This window comes from Hermetia illucens, chromosome 4 (genome assembly GCF_905115235.1).
Source record: "Hermetia illucens chromosome 4, iHerIll2.2.curated.20191125, whole genome shotgun sequence".
In the NCBI taxonomy this organism is placed as follows: domain Eukaryota; kingdom Metazoa; phylum Arthropoda; class Insecta; order Diptera; family Stratiomyidae; genus Hermetia; species Hermetia illucens.
Window position 1 is genome coordinate 12,785,252 of NC_051852.1, and position 19,048 is coordinate 12,804,299.

The 19,048-nt window shown below is 45.1% G+C and overlaps 1 protein-coding gene across 50 annotated transcripts in view; it reads left to right on the forward strand.

Annotated features, from left to right (window-relative positions):
• LOC119653867 (sodium channel protein para) overlaps positions 1-19,048 on the forward strand; it is a 317,579-nt gene that overhangs the window by 119,006 nt on the left and 179,525 nt on the right. For 36 of the 50 annotated variants that reach the window (XM_038058927.1, XM_038058962.1, XM_038058971.1 and 33 more), the window contains exon 3: positions 12,469-12,659. In XM_038058927.1, the coding sequence (XP_037914855.1) occupies positions 12,510-12,659 (150 nt within the window). In that variant the 5' untranslated portion in view covers positions 12,469-12,509. Of the gene's footprint in view, positions 1-12,468; positions 12,660-19,048 lie in introns of those variants that run through there. The other 14 variants (XM_038058936.1, XM_038058944.1, XM_038058943.1 and 11 more) reach the window with 3 other exon arrangements.

A 19,048-nucleotide genomic window follows, 5' to 3' on the forward strand; every position in this document is an offset into this window, starting at 1 on the left:
ATTTTCGGGACCAGATTTTCTAGTGCACCTCTCCTAGAGTGTCCTCTAGATTTCTCCTTTCTTCCACAAATCTCGGACAGTGGAAGAATACATGCTTTGGGTCCTCTGGGACTCCATCGCAGGTATTAACCTCCATGCCCCGTGAGAAACTGGGTGAAATTATAATTAATCTCACCGTGTCGTCTCTCCAACCACTGTGAGTCTACCGACCCTTTCCCCAGTGTTCCCACCGCATCTGCCATCTATTTATGAATCTGTCCCTCTCAGCGTTCTTCGCCTGAGATGACGAATGTTGCATCATCTGAGACAGTCCTGAAGGCAGAGCATATCCTCCAAACTGAGGTCGCAAAGAACATAATTGAGGCCACCACCCTGGCTATAAGCAACCTAGAGATATGCCGTGGCCCTCTCACATTCGGCATCATCCTCGCCAAGGCTGAGCTTCCTATCTATCATAACCCCGAAATATTTGATGGTCGGCTTGGAAGGGATGATATGATTTCCAATTCTAATACAGGCGTAATTTCTCTTCCGGCGGTTAGTAATGAGGAACGCTTCTGTTTTTTTCCTCCACCAGTGCCAGACCAGAGCTCCCTAGCCAACTTTTGACAACACTGATTACCTCGCTTGAGTATAACTCAGCATCTTCGAGATGCTTTACGACAACAATCAGCGCTATGTCGTCAGCGTAATCCACCTCTGTGGCTTTCTCTGGAAGGGGAAGATTAAGTACATCGTTGTACATTATGTTTCACAGTAGTGGGCCCAATATGGAGCCCTGCGGAATACTCGTGGAAACAACGTACTGCTGGGGTCTGTCATCGGTGTCATACTAGAGCCTCCTTTTAGTTAAATAACTATCGACAATTGCAGCGAGATAGGCAACCTTTGCTGGAATTTGCGTATTAGATTCCAATTGGCCGAATTGAATGCATTTTTCACGTCCAGGGTTACTACCACGCAATATTTGCTGGTACTACCCTTTCCGTGGATTGCATCTTCGGCCAAGCCAGTAACCAATTTGATGGCATCAATGGTTTATCTGGCTTTGCGGAACCCATACTGCCGATCTGAAAGGCCGCCTTGGCTCTCAACAACCGGGAGTAATCTATTATAGATTACCCGCTCTAACATTTTCCCCACCATGTCCAAAAGACATATGGGTCGGAATGAGGATGGTTCACCTGGAAGTCTACCAGGCTTAGGCAGAAGTACCAACTTCACCAATTTCACGGCAAGCTTAAGGGCCTTATTTAGTACTCCGTCCAGGCCCGGCGCTTAATTCTCTCCTATTTTACCACAGATCTCCAGCAGCTCGTCTCTGGTGACTGGCGGAATTGCCGTCACATTCAGCGGTGCTTGGAATGTGTTAGTGCCCTCCTCTTGCTGGGGGAATAACCCCTGAATTATTTTCAGTAAGAGGGTGGGACACGTGATCTGCGGAGATGAACGGCCTCTGAATCGTCCCATTAGGATTTTATAAGCACTCCCCCGTTCGCTTCTGAACAGAGCTCCTTAAAACATTTCCTCTTGCTTCGCTGGATGGCGAGCTTGAAGGTTTTGCGGGTTGCCTTATAGGCGCACTCTTTCTGCCTCTGATTGACTCTAGCTACCGCCCTCTAAGCCGCTCTTCTGCCTCGGTGGCAGGTTGGTCAAAGGCTGGCTAGTTCAGTATTCCACCAGTAGTTTGGTCTTCTACTGGGGAATGAGCACCTCCTAGGCATGGACGCGTCACACGCTTTGGCGATGCATTGGGCCACATGGATAGCTCTTTCCGTAGAGGCGTCTGCTTTATTAGGTTGGTCTAACCACACCTCTATGAAGGTCTGCTCATCCAGAGCTTTAGCAGATCAGTCTGACATCTTTCTCGGTTTTACGCATGATGGTCTTCTGCCCGGTGACTTCATCCATAGCTTAAAGAAGATTGCCTGGTGATCGCTGTGGGTGTAGTCCTTGCTGACACTCCAAGCCATACCACGTGCCAGGGCAGGACTGACAAAAGTTAGGTCTACGATTGAGCCAGACGCCCCTTCCTGAAAGGTGTTTACACATCCTTTGTAGGCTAGAATGATATTCAACTGTGCGAAAGCGTCTGATAGACTGCGGCCCCTTGCATTTGTCTTTCTGCTACCCCACTCACGGGCTCAAGCATTGAAGTCGCCAGCACCAGAATAAATCTCATTTTTTCCTTGAAGTCAGCGCCTTCCTAAATTCCGGGAATTTAGCACTTCCGACAATATGCCAGCAATCCCGTCCCTTACTTCCTTCACACAATAAGCATTTGGGGTCCCTATTGCACGCTTTGGCAATATGGCCTTTCTCCCCATACCTTTTGCATCGATTGGATCGATCAATGCTGCTTGTGCATGCCTTCGCGAAATGACCAAACGAGAGGCAATTGAGGCACCTCTTTAGAGAAATCTGCTCTCTCAGACGGCAAACAACGCATCCGATTCGAACTTTCCCGGCCGCCAATAACTTCTGCGATGCGTCCACTGGCAATCGCAATGTCGCAAAGTCACAATGAACTCTTCGGCAAGTTCCTCCAATTTGAACTGTTCCATGAAAGCAGTGTAAATTTCTCTTTAGGATGTCACTTCATCGAGATTCTTGCACTGTATATAGACCTCGTGTTTTTGGGTCCGTACTGTGACATCCTCCCCAAGTGAGTTCTTAACCTGATTTCGGAAGCCATCAGTTTTCTCCAAGCTGTTTTTCTTCAGCTCAAACATGAGGTCACTCTTTTGGGTCCTTCGAATCTTGCTGACATTTCCACCTAGATCTTTAAGGTCGGGGTCAGCTTTGACCTTTTTCAGTATCTCCGTGTACGACAAACTTCCACTGCTGGAGATAACAATCGCTTCTGGGCGAATTCGCACTTTTGCCTTTTTCTTAACTACCTTGATCCACCCACCATTTTCATTCTCCTTGGATTTCGTCGAGTCGATTGCCGGAGCTGGCACTTGGGGGACCGGCTTTCTCTCTTCGGTGCTTTTAGTTCTGTTTTTCGGAATTATTTGTATGGCTTTATTCCTCTTAGGCGCCTGATGATTTCCCAGAGGATCCATATCTCTTTGCTGCATTCTCTTGTTTGGTGGTTGGTTGATTGCAATACGATTAGGTGTCAGTTGGGTCGCAATACGATTAGGTGTCAGTTGGGTGAAACCGTTGGGGCAACAGATTTCGACTTGCCCTTGAAATTTCATTCTTCCTGCTGCTATTTGTTGTAGAGCACACTAATAGCTCTCACCATATTTTTCATGGCTTGGTGTACGTTCTGCTTGTCCTTGATGAGCTCAGACAGCTCCACTATTTTTGCACCAAGCTGTGTGAAGGGCAATTCCTCTGCTTCAGGGCTCTGCTCTCCATGATTCCTAACCAAATTACTACTTTACAGTTGGCATTCATTGATCTTCCTTCCGTTTTATGTTTGTTGATGTTTGGCATTGGCGGAAATTTCAAAGTTGACGAGCTTCTTCTGAATGGGTCCTTTTCCTGGTCCTGCAGTACCTCCTGCTGCTGCTCCTCTTGAATATGTGCGGTCGGTGTTGTTGTTGTTTTTGCGGTCCAGCGATCTGCTTTCAATTCATCCTTCCTCGATTTTGTTACTGGTGTTTTTGATAGGGTGGTACTTCGCTTGAACACTTCCTTTTCCAAATCTAAAACGCTTGTAGCATTAAATGCCACGGTGGCTAAGGTGTCCACCACCCAGGCACTGCTGTCGAGGGATATCGACGACCGCGAGCCCGCTTGCTCACTCCCGAAAGCCACCGGTACTGGGGTTCCGAGCCCTTGCATCGTAAGTTTTCTCCTTCTAACGTCTTCCATAGTGGTTTTATGTTCTGGGTATCCTTCCCATAGCCATTTTGGTCCGCGCACCAGAGATGAGCAAACACTAGCCCATGCAGTCAGAAAATCCGCCACCTGGGGTCGCGGCTGACAGATCTGTCTGTCTGTCCGTCTGTCTGTCTGTCTGCATATTACGTGTTACGCACTAGTGGGACAAATTCACAGTCCAATGCCTTTATAAAAGAAATACACAAAACTTTCATACCTGGAGCGTCCAGCTTCCGGTTTCTCGGCTTGTTTTTTAATTCCCTGAGGCCTGAGGATGTCAAGGATGGGAGGGAACCTCAGGGGCCGCGCCTCAATAAATATCTATATCTATTTTTAAATCCGGTGCGGACCAACGCATCGGTATAGACACGTTAATTTTGTACTAATGACACGTGAGGGATCAAAGCGCTCAAAGGACTCCCCCAAATTTCCGAGCCTGGCTAGCACAGAGGCGTGAAAGAACGTGTCAACCGAGCACTTTGATGGAGCTTCAATCTTTGAGGGCGGACCTTCACAGTCAATTTCGCCAACTATTTAGGTTTCTGGGATAGCTCTTCCCTCTAGGTCGTCCTCGGCCGCTTAGGATGATAGCCTGATTCTCCTATTTCTCTTAAGTTCATTACAAAGGTTTTACCCCTTTGATTTGGGGTATGCCGAACCTCAGTTCACTTTAAAACGTCAGGAATTTAGCATTAAGAATTACATGAAAGTGTATCTATTTATTTCAGATACAAGGATACACACATGTTTTCCAATTCTGAAATTAATGCCAGGTTTTCTTGATTTACCAGTTAACTACTTCGAGCGTTAATAATAATTGTGATCCCATACTCAAATGCATCCCCAATACTATCCAGTCTGACAATACCAACCCTCTAGTTTCCCACATTCAAGTATTCCGAATGCCACTTTTCATACTTCCATTAGATATTCAACATTCACATCGCACAAGGAAAAAAAATGGGAATTACTATTACCACATCCTCCCACTTGTATCAAACATGACATGGATACATTGACAAGCCGTCTGTTCATAATTTATGTCCCTGGATTATCACTACGATGCACTCACTTTAATTAAGTAGCACAATGCCACCCTTTCCCGCCCTCCTCCCTCCATCCAACCACTGCCTTTGAGTAGACTAGTTATCCTTTTTCTAGCTGACGCGCGAATATAAAACGCTTCAAATACCACCCACGTGAGCAACTTTATGCATGCATAGGATGCATGCCTGCAATTATAATCGCCACCTCTGCTGGGTTGGGTATCGATAAATTCCTTTAACACAGTTAAAATATCATATTACCTGGCTATGAGTATCCTGGTTGACCTAGTGTAGATGGCATATATTAAAATGTGCAGCGCATTAGAATGAAAATATGAAGAGAGTGAATGGAAAGAAAATTAGCTAACACACTTCCATGCAGCTGAGCAAGAATGATGATGAACCAATTATGTCATGGTTTACAGAATTGTCCTTCAGTCATGTCTCGGTATTTTTAACAGGGAGTGACAGAATATCTACTTAATTTTTTGAAAGTGATAATGACAATGAGTTGGCCATTAAAAAGCATTTTTTTTGGAGGTACAGTTCATTCCACTGAAAATCTTATGGAATATTTTTCAGCCCTTTATGACCCTTTATGACCTACATCTCAGCTACGCCTCATCTTCAGCATTAGACTTTTCAACTATATAGCGCCTACTGCACTTACGGGACATCGCTCATGGTTCGGTGAGATATGTTCCTCTCCCTCTAGGTATTGCCAAGAAGCTTACAGACCTCCTCAGCTGTTCTGCCCCAAGTGTTCCTATGGTAACTCTTCGTCCAAGCTTGGGGTAACGAATTCCGCACCAGTGCACTGTCAGACTAACAAATAAACACCTCCCTGTCATCAGAGAACTAGCCTGGAACCGTTTGACACATTACTTCGGGCTAGCTCTCCCGCTCTCCCGGCTTTGGGAGCCTTCAAGTCAGGGAATTCCTTTCACCAACGGAAGGGGAGCGGAGGAAGGGAGTTGTTAGTTCAGGGCTTGCTATCTGATCCCTCCGTCAGTCGCGCTCAATTTTCTTCGCAATAAGAAGAGTCTGAACATAATGCGCACCACGACTACGTCTGGCAGCGCAACTCAGCATCTCTCTAACAATGTTGTCTGAAGAGAGCTCCCCTCTATCTGAGTAAAACTCCCGATGAAAGCCGCCCCACCTTTCACTAGAGAAAAAGGCGTGGTCGTCGTCGCTCGCGGTTCCATTGCATTTTAATGCAGGTAAGACTAAAAACCTCTATGTCCACTTAGAAGTTGGGTAAGGAAGCAATCAATCTCATCATGCGTTCGGTTCAGCCACGGATCTAAATTGCAGACGAGCCGCGTAGTCCTTCTGCCTCTTCGGTCATTTTGTTAACAGAGTTGTCACTCAGTCAGGGTGCGTTTACGTTCTTCACGGACAACCACCTCTCTTAAATTTCCTCCCTTGCAGTTGTAGATAGGAGGGAAGCAGGGATTAGCCTTTCGCAAAGTTTCCCGTCTTTGCACTTGAGCAAGGCGCTTGCGATGCATTTCTTTGTCAAGACATCAGCCCATACCTCCACGCCATAGAGCAGAAAAGACTGCGTTGCTTCCATAAGAAGATGTTTCCTAGTAGATGTAGGTCCTCAACCTTCGCCATTAGCCGACTCAAGACCGAGACTCCAGCTGTTTTGGTTTGCTCGAAGCAGCTCATCTGCAACTCGAGCTTTAAACCAAGGTATTTTACCACTCGTTTTTACTCTATAGTCAACTCGCCAGTCGAAAGAGTCGAAATTTTCTTTCTGGTCAAGATGACTACTTTGGTGTTTTCCAGCCCAAGACTGAAATCATGAACAGTCATCCATCCGCTTACCCATTGCACCAATATGCCAAGTCTGCTTTGCGCCTGTTCCACATAACCGACCAGGCAAGACTCTTCTGGCGTGCCGAGTCTTAGGAAACTATCGTTGGAAGTGTTCCAGAAGTCCGGCCCTAGGATAGGTCCCTGTATTACTCCTGACCTGATCTCCATTCTCCTCTGGCCCTCTAGCGTCTCATAGAGCAGGGAGCGGTCTTTCAGATAATCGGTCAATATCCGCAAGAGATAGGTTGACACGAGAAATGAATTTTCTAATATGCCTAGCATATCTGTCCATCTTACGGAAGCGAAGGCATTTCTGACATCCAATGTTATGAGGAGCACTATCCGTCGAGATCGGCGGTTGCGTGCCTCGGCTCGATGAACCGCATCCACAACCTCCATGACAGCATCCAATGTGGATCTCCCTGTTCTGAACCAGAACTGTATTGGGGATAAGTCCCCAGCAGCGCGGATCACTTCAGCGAATCTACTGACGAGTTTCTCGGACACTTTCCAGACCGAGTGAAGCATACACAGCGATTGGTATGCAGACGGGAGCTCCGGGGCTCCTTTACCCTTACTGATCAGCGCGAGTCTATCCACTTTTCAGCGACAAAGAAAAATGCCCTCCTTAAAGCAAGCGTTGAACGCCTCAAGAAACAAGTCTGGCCGTTGGCGAAACAACAGTTTGTGAACTTCCCCTGGGATGCCATCAGGGCCTGGCATTCTTTTGTTCTTCATAGTGAGAACCGCCTCTTCCAGCTCTCTCATTGTGAAAAGGGGGCAATTCTCGACGCTTCCTGCGCTATTGACATCTCCAGCGATCCCGAGTCCGCGCAGATTAAGATGGGTCGAGTGCTCTCCGGGAGTCGTTGCAACCAGGCTCTATCACGCTCTCATTGGTCTCGACGAGGAGACCATCGAGCTTGTTACGGACGTACTTGAGTAGCACTTGTACGTCCGCCTGAAGGAGCAGCTAATTCGGTGCGTTTCAGTAAGTGAGGAAGCAAAGCTGAATGAGCTGGCGCTGGGCGACCGTACTCCCAGCCAGTTGCTCAGAGAAATAAAGCAGCTGGGTGGTAATATGGTCGACTCTGAGCTGCCAAAGTCTCTCTGGCTGCAACGACTCCCGGAGAGCACCCGCGCCATCTAGGCGCGACAAGAAGATAGTAGGCTCTAATGCTTTCATAGCTGGTTGGTTGTCGTCTCTACGAATTGCTATTTTCGATGTTGCTTCCCATATTACCAAAAGTTATGTTTGAGAAACACGAAACTCAGTCGACAGGCGTGCTATTCCGAGTAAAACTCCGTTCCGAATTCATTATCCATTTAGGAACCACCGGTGTAGACCACAGCGTCAAAACCCACTGTGAGTTCACCATTATTCTGGTAAGTTAAATTCTTCTTGAAGTTAGCTCGAGTGGCCCTCAGTTCTCTGGGCAGTACCTCCAAGCTAATGCCGAGTTCATATGGCTAGGCTTTCCAGGGAGAAGAGTTGTAATGAAACATATGCGACTTCGAAGACGAATGGTGTTGTAATAAAAATTTTATTGTTTGAGTCCTCTTTGTGTGAAGGCTAAGAATTCGTTCAAAGCTCTTTCTCTTTATCGCAGAAGGCTTTTCGGGAAATTTCGCTGGAAACCTAAATCGCGTGTAAACTTGGTTGACACGTTATGCTCTATTCAGAAGTAACCGGCAACTATATATATGGAAATGTCATCCGCCCCCCAAATATGGACAGACCTTTCGAGAAGGACCTTTGTTGTTGGAATCGAAGGCCCTTTTGGACTTAAGAATATACTTACAGTCTTCCTTGTTTATGGTGAGCATGGTTAGGCGACTAAAAGGGATAGAAATTCGTAGGCTAGCAACCTACAAATTTTCAGACTTTATTGCTATCGAATCTTGAACAACGCCTCGGGTAGAGGCTGACCTCACGGCTACGACCTTTGGCTATCGAAAACGGACTGTGACTCATCGACAACGAATGCTCGCTTTCTCTAATTCGAGTCCGTTCCGACGATATACACTGGACATTCTGAGCCTAAGTGAACGAAGATGGTGGAACCTCGGAGAGTACTTCTCTCTCTCTCTTGTGGTACAATGTGCCTTTGTACCTTGGGAAACTAAATGGTAGCATATTCGCAACCTGTGTCGGGATATTTCTGACGGTAAGGTCGGCTCGTAACATAGGAGGAGGTTTCTATAAGGATTCTGAGTGCAAGATTCTGATCTAGTTTAAGGGGCATCGCATGCACCAACGGAGACTTTTGACATAGTGAGATGGATGCTTTCTACGAGTAATTACTTGCAGTTCAAGAGATGCTGATGGGTGATGTGAATGCCTGTCAAGATGGGCTCTTACAATACCCTACTTGAACATGTGATGGGAAAATCTGGTCTTGGAGACCGTAACGATAATGGTAGAAGGTTCGTGGATTTCTGCAACTTCCACCATCTCATGACTTTATGGGAAGCTCGGTGCATTGGGAGCACCGTCCGAGTCAGTTGAGTTTCAACTGACTGCCTCCATAGGAGCAATCAGATCGATCACTTCGCGATCACGAGTAGAGTTAGGAGTTGCCTCCTGGATGTGCGTAGCACAAGACACGGTGACATCGGCCTTGAAATCCCTCGGAATCCCCCACCATCTTATAATTGCTAACATTCGCTTGCTTCTGCCACTTCTCGCAGGGTTGGAGAGCTGCGACCCTTCCAAGATCAACATCGACTACCTGTATGATCCGCTCAACAGTGGCAAAGAAGTCATCTTGCTGACCGGACGGTACATGCACTGAGAAATCCACCACATCCAAAATGGCGTCATATCATAAGAGGTTGTAGTCACTGTTGATCCCTGCGACCGAAAGTTGGTGTGACGTACTCAAATCCCGATATTGAACGCACTCTCGGGAAGTTCAACGTAGTGTGTGCCTTGACAAAACGGAATTTATTATTGCGCTAGTCAGGGCACCGGAAGATGCCGCAAAACATAATGGTTTCAGAAGTGTATACCGCATCACGAAAGAACTTGCATGTGGTCGCATATCTTTCGATGGTGTTAGGAAGGATGTTAACAATGGATTTCTCATCCATTATAATGAGCAACTGAAGGGGTGGGAAGAACACTTCGTATCATCTTGTGAATTAACTGGCTAGTCACCCTAACATGCGGATACAGACTGTTCTTCCAAGCAGAAGAGAAACCATGTCAGCCATCAATGCACTCAGACGAGGTAAAGTGGCTGAGCTTGACGGTCTCCCCACAAAATTATTTGTCGCTGAATTTACAGCTACTGTAGACCTGCTACTTCCACTCATGCGAAAATCTTGGGAATCCGAGATCTTTTCCAGAGAGTGGAAGAAGGGGATGATCGCTAAGATTCCAAAAAAGAGCAACCATTCTGACTTCTGGAACAATCAAGAACATTTTGAAAACTTGGTCGACAAAGAGCAGGTTGGTTTTCAGTCCGGATTCTTCTGCGTTGACCACATTTATACCCTACGGATCATTTTAGAGCAACGCGCGGAGTTAAAGTCTTCGTTTCACCTGCTCTTCATTGATTTCGAAAAAGCTTTCAATAGCAGGGAGTGTCTACGCAGGGGATGTGGCATTCCGAAGAAATTAATAGCTATTATCAGAGCGACATATCTTGGTAAAATCTCAAAGGAGTTCGGGGTACAATGCCGAATTCGCTAGGGTTACATCTTCTCATCGATGTTATTTCTTCTTGTTATCGGCGAAGTTTTTCATGATGCCTTGTCCGGAGGACCTGGGTAAGTTCAGTGAACCAAGGCATCTTCCCTCAACACCTCGACTACGCTGATGACATCTGTTTGCTATATGACCGGGCCATGGACCTTGGCCAAATGACTCTGGATTTCGAAAGAGAGGCAGGTAGAGTTGGGCCAAAAAATAACACAAACAAAACTCAGTCTGGCCGATCTGCATTAATGGACAGAGCGTCGAAAGCGTCGATCAATTTGTATATCTGGGAATCATTGTTTCTGCAGACGGCGGCACCGAACTGAATGCCCGTCTTGAGGGAGAGTTGAAGCGCATTTTAGTAGATCCTGGGCGATGATGCGTAGGTATGTTTGGCGGGCTATGTCCCAATAAGGGGTGAATGGTGAAACTTCCTTGCTTGCGGCTTATTGGTATGATATCCTTGGGCGGACCACTTGACTGAAGATTTCTCAGTTGCATTCCGGATTTTGGCAGTTTTCCATCTGACTATCATTGTTTTATAGGCTGAATACCCGTTTGGCTGCAGTTTCAGCAACATGAATCTTCAATCGTGGGTTTTTGGGGATTTTTCACGCGAAAGGCTTTTTATTTAGTTAACACATCTGTGTTCTTTCGACCAATTTCGGCCTATATGCTCGAAATTTTGGCAGTTGGAACATTGGGAGAGGATTACTTCAGCTTAAAAACTTCAGTGAGCTCTTGGGAGGGTTCATAAAAGCTATGAGAAGCCCAAGTTAATACTTGATGGGAGCGACGGATTCCCCCTATGAAGAACGCTACCTTTCCTAGTCGCAAAATTTACACCGGAGCGAAATTTCAGAAGTAGGTGCTCTGAGGGGAGTTCCACAATAATTTCTACAGGATCAGTTGTGTATCCACGGATAATTATGCGTTGAATCCTCAGTGATAGAGGAGTTCTTGTATTAGCTAAATCCTTGCTCTTTGATGAAGGAAAAAATTTTGAGGTGGTCCTTATTGGAATCCGCAAAAATGAGGGTTCTATCACGCTTTGTACTTTTTAGAGTCACCTTCAAGTCCGTGTCGTTCATAGATGTCCTAATCGTAGGAATATTATCCTTTTTAAGTTTTGAGGCAGTGGGATCCGGGAAGAAACTGACACTTAGCGCTTGGGGAGCACTTACACACTTAGCTCTCACCAGTTGCTTTTGATTTTTTTTTTTCTGTTGACAGTCTTAGTGAAACGAATCTTTTTGTTGTTGTTTGACCTTGACGACCTCAAGGCACAACGTTTCCCGCCGCTATGGGTGCCCTCTTTAGTTTACTTACCGGCTCCTCCTGCCATAGACGAGATGATGAAGTCGCTCTTTGATGCGGCTCGCGCAGTGATCGGAAATAAGTTGCTATTTCTATTGTCTTCATTAGCGTTGTAGTGTGCTGATCCCCTTTTCATAGTGGGGAATACTGCTCTCAGCATAAATTTTAGAGACTGGAAGGAGTCCTTAAGTTCTCCTATTGCTTTTGTCAGCAACTCTATTGGGGTGTGTTGATCCTCATTTTGCCGCAGCATAGCGCAATACTTGGTTCGCATTTGGGTGAGCTCACTGGACCCCGCAAGTATCTGCCGCGGCGAATGGAAATCATTGTTGGCATGAGTAACTTTGATCCTACGTAATCCTTGAAAACTCGGAAAATCAATATTACTTAGAATTGTTAATGTTTACTTAAAAAAAACATTTGATAGCTCCTAAAGGAAGAGTTCGGTCGATGGTGGCAATAATCCCTCTGCTCCTAAAAACTGTGGGTTGATAGAAGGATTGAGAACTTTCCCTGGATAGACATAGCCATAGATCGGTGGCGTTCCATTTCTTTCTAGGGAATCTGAAAATAAGGATCTGCTATTGACAGCAGCTTGTAAGGGCCGACTTTGGGACCTTTTAGCCTTTCAATATAATGAACAACAATGAAATTGTATATAATATTTCTTAGAGAATTTTTGAGCTTATAACTATCTGTAAAATTAATAAATTTATTTATTTTTTTTTTATTTTACAGGCCTTGGAATACTAAGGCGCTCATCGTTGGCCGTATAGACAATGACAGAAGACTCCGACTCGATATCTGAGGAAGAACGCAGCTTGTTCCGTCCCTTTACCCGCGAATCATTGCAAGCTATTGAAGCACGTATTGCCATAGAGCGTGCTAAACAAAAAGAACTGGAAAGAAAGAGAGCTGAGGGAGAGGTGGTAGTATTATATACATTAACACTTTTTTTACAGTTCAATAAGGAGTTATGCTTCCTTCTAAATTTTCCAAAAAATAGATAGGATTTATTTGGAAATGTATAGTTATACATTTCAGATAATTGTTTTTTTTTATGTCACCAAAATAATACTCTAAGCACCCGAGTTATGGTTACTTTTTGTGTTTTTGTTTTAATAATTTTAAGTATGTTTTCATTTTGAGGCAGAAAATATTAGTTTCTGCACTAAAAGATACAAAATTGATATAAATTGATAAAATGAAAGCAGATAGTAATTGCCCAAAAGTTTAATCGGAACGAAATGAATTTTATTGAGCATTATATTAATGCACACATATGTAAGAAAGATCTTAAAGCATAATCAGGACTCTAGGATAGGGAAGGCATTGAAAAATGAATCTATAGAAATGCAAGAATATCTTGATAAGTTTTAAGTCATCATATTGAGAGTGCAGTGTTTTCTAGTTTTTATAATTTTGCTTTGTTATTGCGCTGTATTTGTTGCTGTGCGTTCAGATATAAATTTCAAGGGGTTTTATGAGAAAATCATATTTCTGCAGGCCTACAACCGCCAGGAACTTTAGTATGTTCCCTACTTCCAGATATTTCAGCTTTGCATCTGGTATTAAGTATTCTCCCAGATGCCTCAACCTACTTTGTACAAGTGCCAGACACTGTCCCAGGACGTTTCATCCTCCTCTTCACAAAACCTGCAGCCAGTGTCCGTAGATATCCCTAGCTTCCCTAGGTGATAGTTCAGCCGACAATGACCAGTGACAATTCCCACTTTGATTCGGAGGTTCTTTTTGGTGAGGTTTAAGCAATCCTTTGTGCGCATGAGTTCGTATCCCACAATAAGCACCCTGGACTTCTCCATCCCTGGTAGGCCCGCCCAGTATAGTTCCCTCAACCGTTCCTCTTCATTTCGTAGAGTCATAGCCATGAAACCGTTTCCGATTCAACAGAAGGGTTCTGGCCCGTGTAAAGGCGTCCCTGCTCCCTTCCTGGCTAGTTCGTCCACTGCCTCGTTGCCTTCGAACCCAGCATGGCCTGGAACCCAAAGTATCCAGACCTTGTTGGACCAGCCGAGTGTATTCAGTCTCTCAACCTCCCACACCAGTTTAGAGTTCGCCTGGTTGGACCTAAGTGCCTTGATCGCTACTTGGCTATCGGTGAGAATAGCTATGGTCTGCCCCCTGTAGTTCCTTTGCAGATTAAAGGAGGCACATTTGTCTATGGCGTAAATTTCCGCCTGGAATATGCTAGTGTACTTGCTCATTGGCTCAAAGTACATTTTCCTTGGACCAATGACACCGGCGCCCGCTCCCTCTGCTGTGAGGGATACGTCAATGTACCAAGTAATCAGTTGCTGGTTTAAACTGTATGTCGCCGCCACGCTCTCCCAGTTTGCCTTGTTACTCCAACGTGTTTCAAACTTCTTATCGAAGTGAAACCTCGTTGTCATGTTATCCTTTGGTATCGGTAGTTTGGGATACCGCCTAGAAAGAATATTAATCTTCCTTCGGTTTAGGCAGCTCCCCGCCTCACTAATACTCCCGACCATCCTGAATATTGCCCGCCTTGCCTGCATCTGTATGTGCAGATGGAGAGGGGTTAATCCCAGAAGGACCTTCAGGGATGCCGTTGGGCATGTCCTCATTGCCCCACTGATACGCACGAAAGCCAGCATTTGGGGCTTATGTGATTTCCTGGCTTGTGTGCTGAGTTCGGTTCTTTCGGCCCAGATTACCGTTCCATTGGTAATCACTGGCCTTACTATTGCAGTATATATCCAAAGTAGTATCTTCGGGGTGCAACCCCATTTTTTGCCTGCTATGGATCTACAAGCCATAAGAGCCCTCGTCGCTTTCCGACATGTGTCTTCCAGAGTAATTTTTGGTCTCGCGTAATTCCCAAATATTTAACCTTTGCTTCTTGTTTCACCTCCATAACATGCAATCTTATGGCTCTCAGGTGATCAAGCTTACGCCTCAAGGTATCTTGTATCTCAGTGTGCGATGTGTTGTCGAATGCTCCTTCGATATCCACAAACGGGCACAGTGCAATTTCTTTTGATTCTATGGCATCCCGTAGTACCTCTGTCAGCTGATACAGAGCAGTTTCATTTGACCTTTCTGCTCAGTAAGCGTGTTGACAGTGATGTGAAAGATTTTGGGTGAAAAGGATCCTTTTTACCCGCTTTCGGAATAAAGACTACTTTTGCCCCTCCCCATGCCTTTGGTATGTATCCCAGTGTTATGCTCCTCCTTACCACCCTCAGAAGAGACTCTAAGATAATTCCTAGGCCTCTCTGGATTACTGCTGGGAAAATGCCATCACTCCGGGAGATTTCAGTGGTTTAAAAGTTCCCACTGCTCACCTTAGCCTAGCTTACCTACCTGAGCATACCTTTTTTGCTAGTTTCCAGTTCTCCTTTCTTCCCCTTTAATTCATTGTTGGGGTATCAGGCAGAATGTTGTCGCCTGCCACCGTGGGGTAGGACCCCGGGAAATGAGTTCTGAGAAGTAGGTGTACCCTGTCCTCTTCATTCTCGGTAAGTATCCCATCTTCCTTCTTCAAACAGACAGAGGATATTCCTCCGTCTTTGGCTACAGCCTAGTACAGCCTGGTTGTTTCTGTGATCTGTTCGATCCTTTCACAGAATTCCCTGAAGCTGCTCCGTTTCGATTCCCTGATCGGGTTGCTATACGCAGTCAGCGCATATTTGTACCTTTGCCAGTTCCCGGTTTGTTTTGCCCGGTTGAAGAATTTTCGTGTCTCTGTTCTCATTCTGGCCAGATTTCTGTTCCACCATGGTACATCCCTTGATGACTTAACTCTCTTAGCTGGACAGCTGGCCTCATATACGTCAACGACGACTGTGTTGAGGTTTTCCACCACTGTTTCTAGTTCCAGTTCGCTCCTGCTGTCATCGCCCCTTAAAGATGGGCAATGTTGTTGCTCAAGTGCGTTGCATAAGATTCCTAATCCGTTCTCCTGGGATTTCTTATTATTCTTTTTATTTCGGAGTTACCCGCAATGTCGAACCTGATTATTCTGTGATCAGACATAGCGGTTCATCCGACATCCTCCAATTCCTGACCATTCCGTTCATTAGAGTATTTCCTAGAGTGATGTCTAGTACCTCCTCTCTAGTGCTGGTCACAAATGTTGGAGTGTGCCCTAAGTTATATATTTCTAACTTATTGCTAAGAATAAGGTATTCATCTCTACGATTGGTGTCGCTGCTTCCCCAGACTTCGTGGTGGGCGTTGGCATCGCAACCGAGGTGAAGTGGTAACGCCCTCTTCACACAATACTTCGTCACTTTTGCGATTTGTTCCGGTGGAGCCCGGATTTCGTCTCCTGGGAAGTATCCCGATGTCACGACTGCCTCTCGAGTGCTCCTCCCGGCTTCCAATGAGACTTGGGTAGCCACAAGGTCCCCGGTTAAGAACTCTGCAAGACATATGTATTTTAAATTACGTTTAAGAATTATGCAAGCTCTTGGTTTTTCACAAGAGGAGTCCCAAATTACCTGCATGCTTCCTCCTTGCAGACCGCGAATCTGCCCCCGGTATACCCAGGGCTTCTGAGCCAACACTATTCCAATGTTCTCCTTGGAACTTGGCCTTGCAATTACCGCAGATGCAGCTTTCGCGTGGTGGAGGTTTATCAGGGCTATCTTAGTGCTGGCCATTGGTTCCGTTATTGTTTGGAGCCCTTCTCCACTGTCCGAGTATTGTCCTCCCCCTTCGACATGGCGCTTTCCTGCGCATCGCTGTCCACCCTGAGCCCTAGTAGTCCTAAGTTTAGGTCGTCCTGCTTCTGTTCTTCACTGGGCAGCAGGTCTACTTCTCTGATTGATCCAGTCCTTTCCGACTCTATGGCTTTCGAGACTTCTTCGGGGACCTTGGTATGTTTTTTAGATGGTGTCGCCTCCGAGGTATTTTTCCTCTGCTTTTCCCTGTTCACATGCACGGGTAAGTTGCCCATTTGGTAGTTGATATGGCAACTCCGACGTTTGATTGCCTGCAGGGATCGGTCATCTACCCCGATCGTGAGGAGTTTACTCTTGCCCTCCACCTTGCTTCTGAAGACTCTCCATAGTCGGGTATGGAGATCTTCATTCTGGGCGATTAGGATGTCCATAAGGTTTTCCGTTTCTATTGTCGCGGCTTTTGGCAGAAAAACTGTCATCATGTGGGCTCCTGGTATATCAACCCCAGCACAAGTTGACAGTCCCATGCCTTCCCAGCCTGGCAATCTAGGAACTATGGTTTTAATCCGTTCTACAGTGTCCTCCGTCGCGCAGTCCACCAGTATAAGGCCTGGTCGAAAGCTTATCCCGGTGAACACAAGTTTCGAAGTCCATCCCTTGCACATCTGCTTGACGACAAGGTGGTTTCCTGCTCCTCACGAGTGAGTATTTACTCGGGAAACACTTTTGGCAATATGGCCAGTCGAATGCCCTTGACCGCACTAGCATAGTTAATGGCGGGCTTCCTGAGTCCTGCCTTTACTCCTGATCTGCCCGTGTTTTCTCCGCCCTTGGGTTCAGGTTTGAATTTTTTGGGAGCATTCCCTTCATGCGGGCTGATCTCTGCTGCTCCCCCCTTTCTCGGCTCCGGTAGAGATGGCTTAGGTCTGTCCCGAGTCTTCTTAAGGGCCTCTTCTGGTTTCAGGCCTTTCTTCAGATAGCACCTAATTTAACACCGGCGCCATTGAGACCTGCCTCGTTCCTGATATCTGTTATATCTATCTCAGACGCGATTTTGCTGGTCCCTGCTCTTTGAGTAGTGACTTTCGTTGGTTAGTGTCCACGTAATGTACCAATGTTAACCTTGGATCCACTGCTTGACGTCCCAACTTCTCCCTTTCTGGGTGTAACCACCTGGCTCTGAGTAATTCGGAGATGTGTCTCCGACTGATTAACCAGTTTTTGTGCGGTACGGGGCCCTGCTTTGTTGGTTTTCGTTTTCTTTTCCTTTTTGTTTATACTCATTTGATTCCCTCGAGTATGGGGGTTAGGAGGTCCGCCGTACCATAGCCCCCCTTAGCACGGTAAGGTCTAATTTACTCACTGAGGCGACCAGGTATCAGTGAGGCTCCGTTCGAATACAGTCAGTTACCCCCGACTGCAAACTATCCAATGGGCATGGTTCGCATAACATCCTGGATTGGGGGAGATGCTTTTCGACTCCCCAGTCTAGATCCGCAGCGTTTTATTAATAGTACGATCATCTCGTACAGGGTGTGGCTATTACCACTCACTAACGGTCTTGGTAGACGAGAGGCTTGGCCCTTGAAAAGCCACGCAACACTCCAGAGCAGAGACAGCTTGTCCTCAGAGAGAGATAGGTTGGCCTCAGGGAGCTATGTTCCGCGTCAATCTATCCTGCAGTACATTACTTGACCCCTTTATATTACTTGCCCGACAAATTGAGGATTCTCTAAGTAATCTATTAAAACTATTATAAAAATCGTTGTCATAGTCATAGTTTAGTTTCGCAAAAAAAAAAAGATTAAATTGAAAGGTCTTGCCCCTACTTATTCTACAAGTCACAGCTTGTAATGGATGATTTCGATTATGGTATCTATAAATGTTTTCAATAATACAGTCTATTATTCATGCTAAGTTTCTCTTTCATGGAAGAGTACCAAGAAAAACAGCAACAAAGAAATAGCACCATGAATAGGTTATTGACCTTTCCAGTTATTCCTAAACAAGGAAAAATTATAAACTATCATTTATTTTAGATACACTATAAAATATGAAAAAAATCTCTTCTGTTTTTTATTTTTATATCTGCTAAACAAAATATTTTATAAATGAAAAGTGTTACAAGTCCCTGTTTTGTTGGTTACAAATCAACAGTTTAGAAGAACCATTGAAAGCTAATACGCTGAAACAATATTGAAGATACTAATTGTCCCAGATTCACACATCCAGATATCTATCTACCCGTAAATTTGGATACACCGACTAATAATAATTTATTAGAATCGTATTTCGCAACCATTTGTATATACTACTACTGCTAATTCCAAGTATGTAGTTTCCAATTTCCCCCTCTTCAACCACCTTCTATTCACATTACTCTATCTAATTGTATATATTGGAATGTATCTTTGTAATAAACCTCTTCTTTAACCCCTTGTCAGATTTCCTATATTGCAGTGTATTTATCCAAAATTAATTATAATTTATATTTTGTTTTGCAATCCATTTTGAATTGTGATTGGTGTTTTTCTGCATCGATGTCTATCTATCCTAAATGTGTACCTATCGTAACAATATATGTGTGTGTTATAAAGTATTAATCTATAGATATTTATATTACTCCTAATGTGTATTATTTTCAGTATATT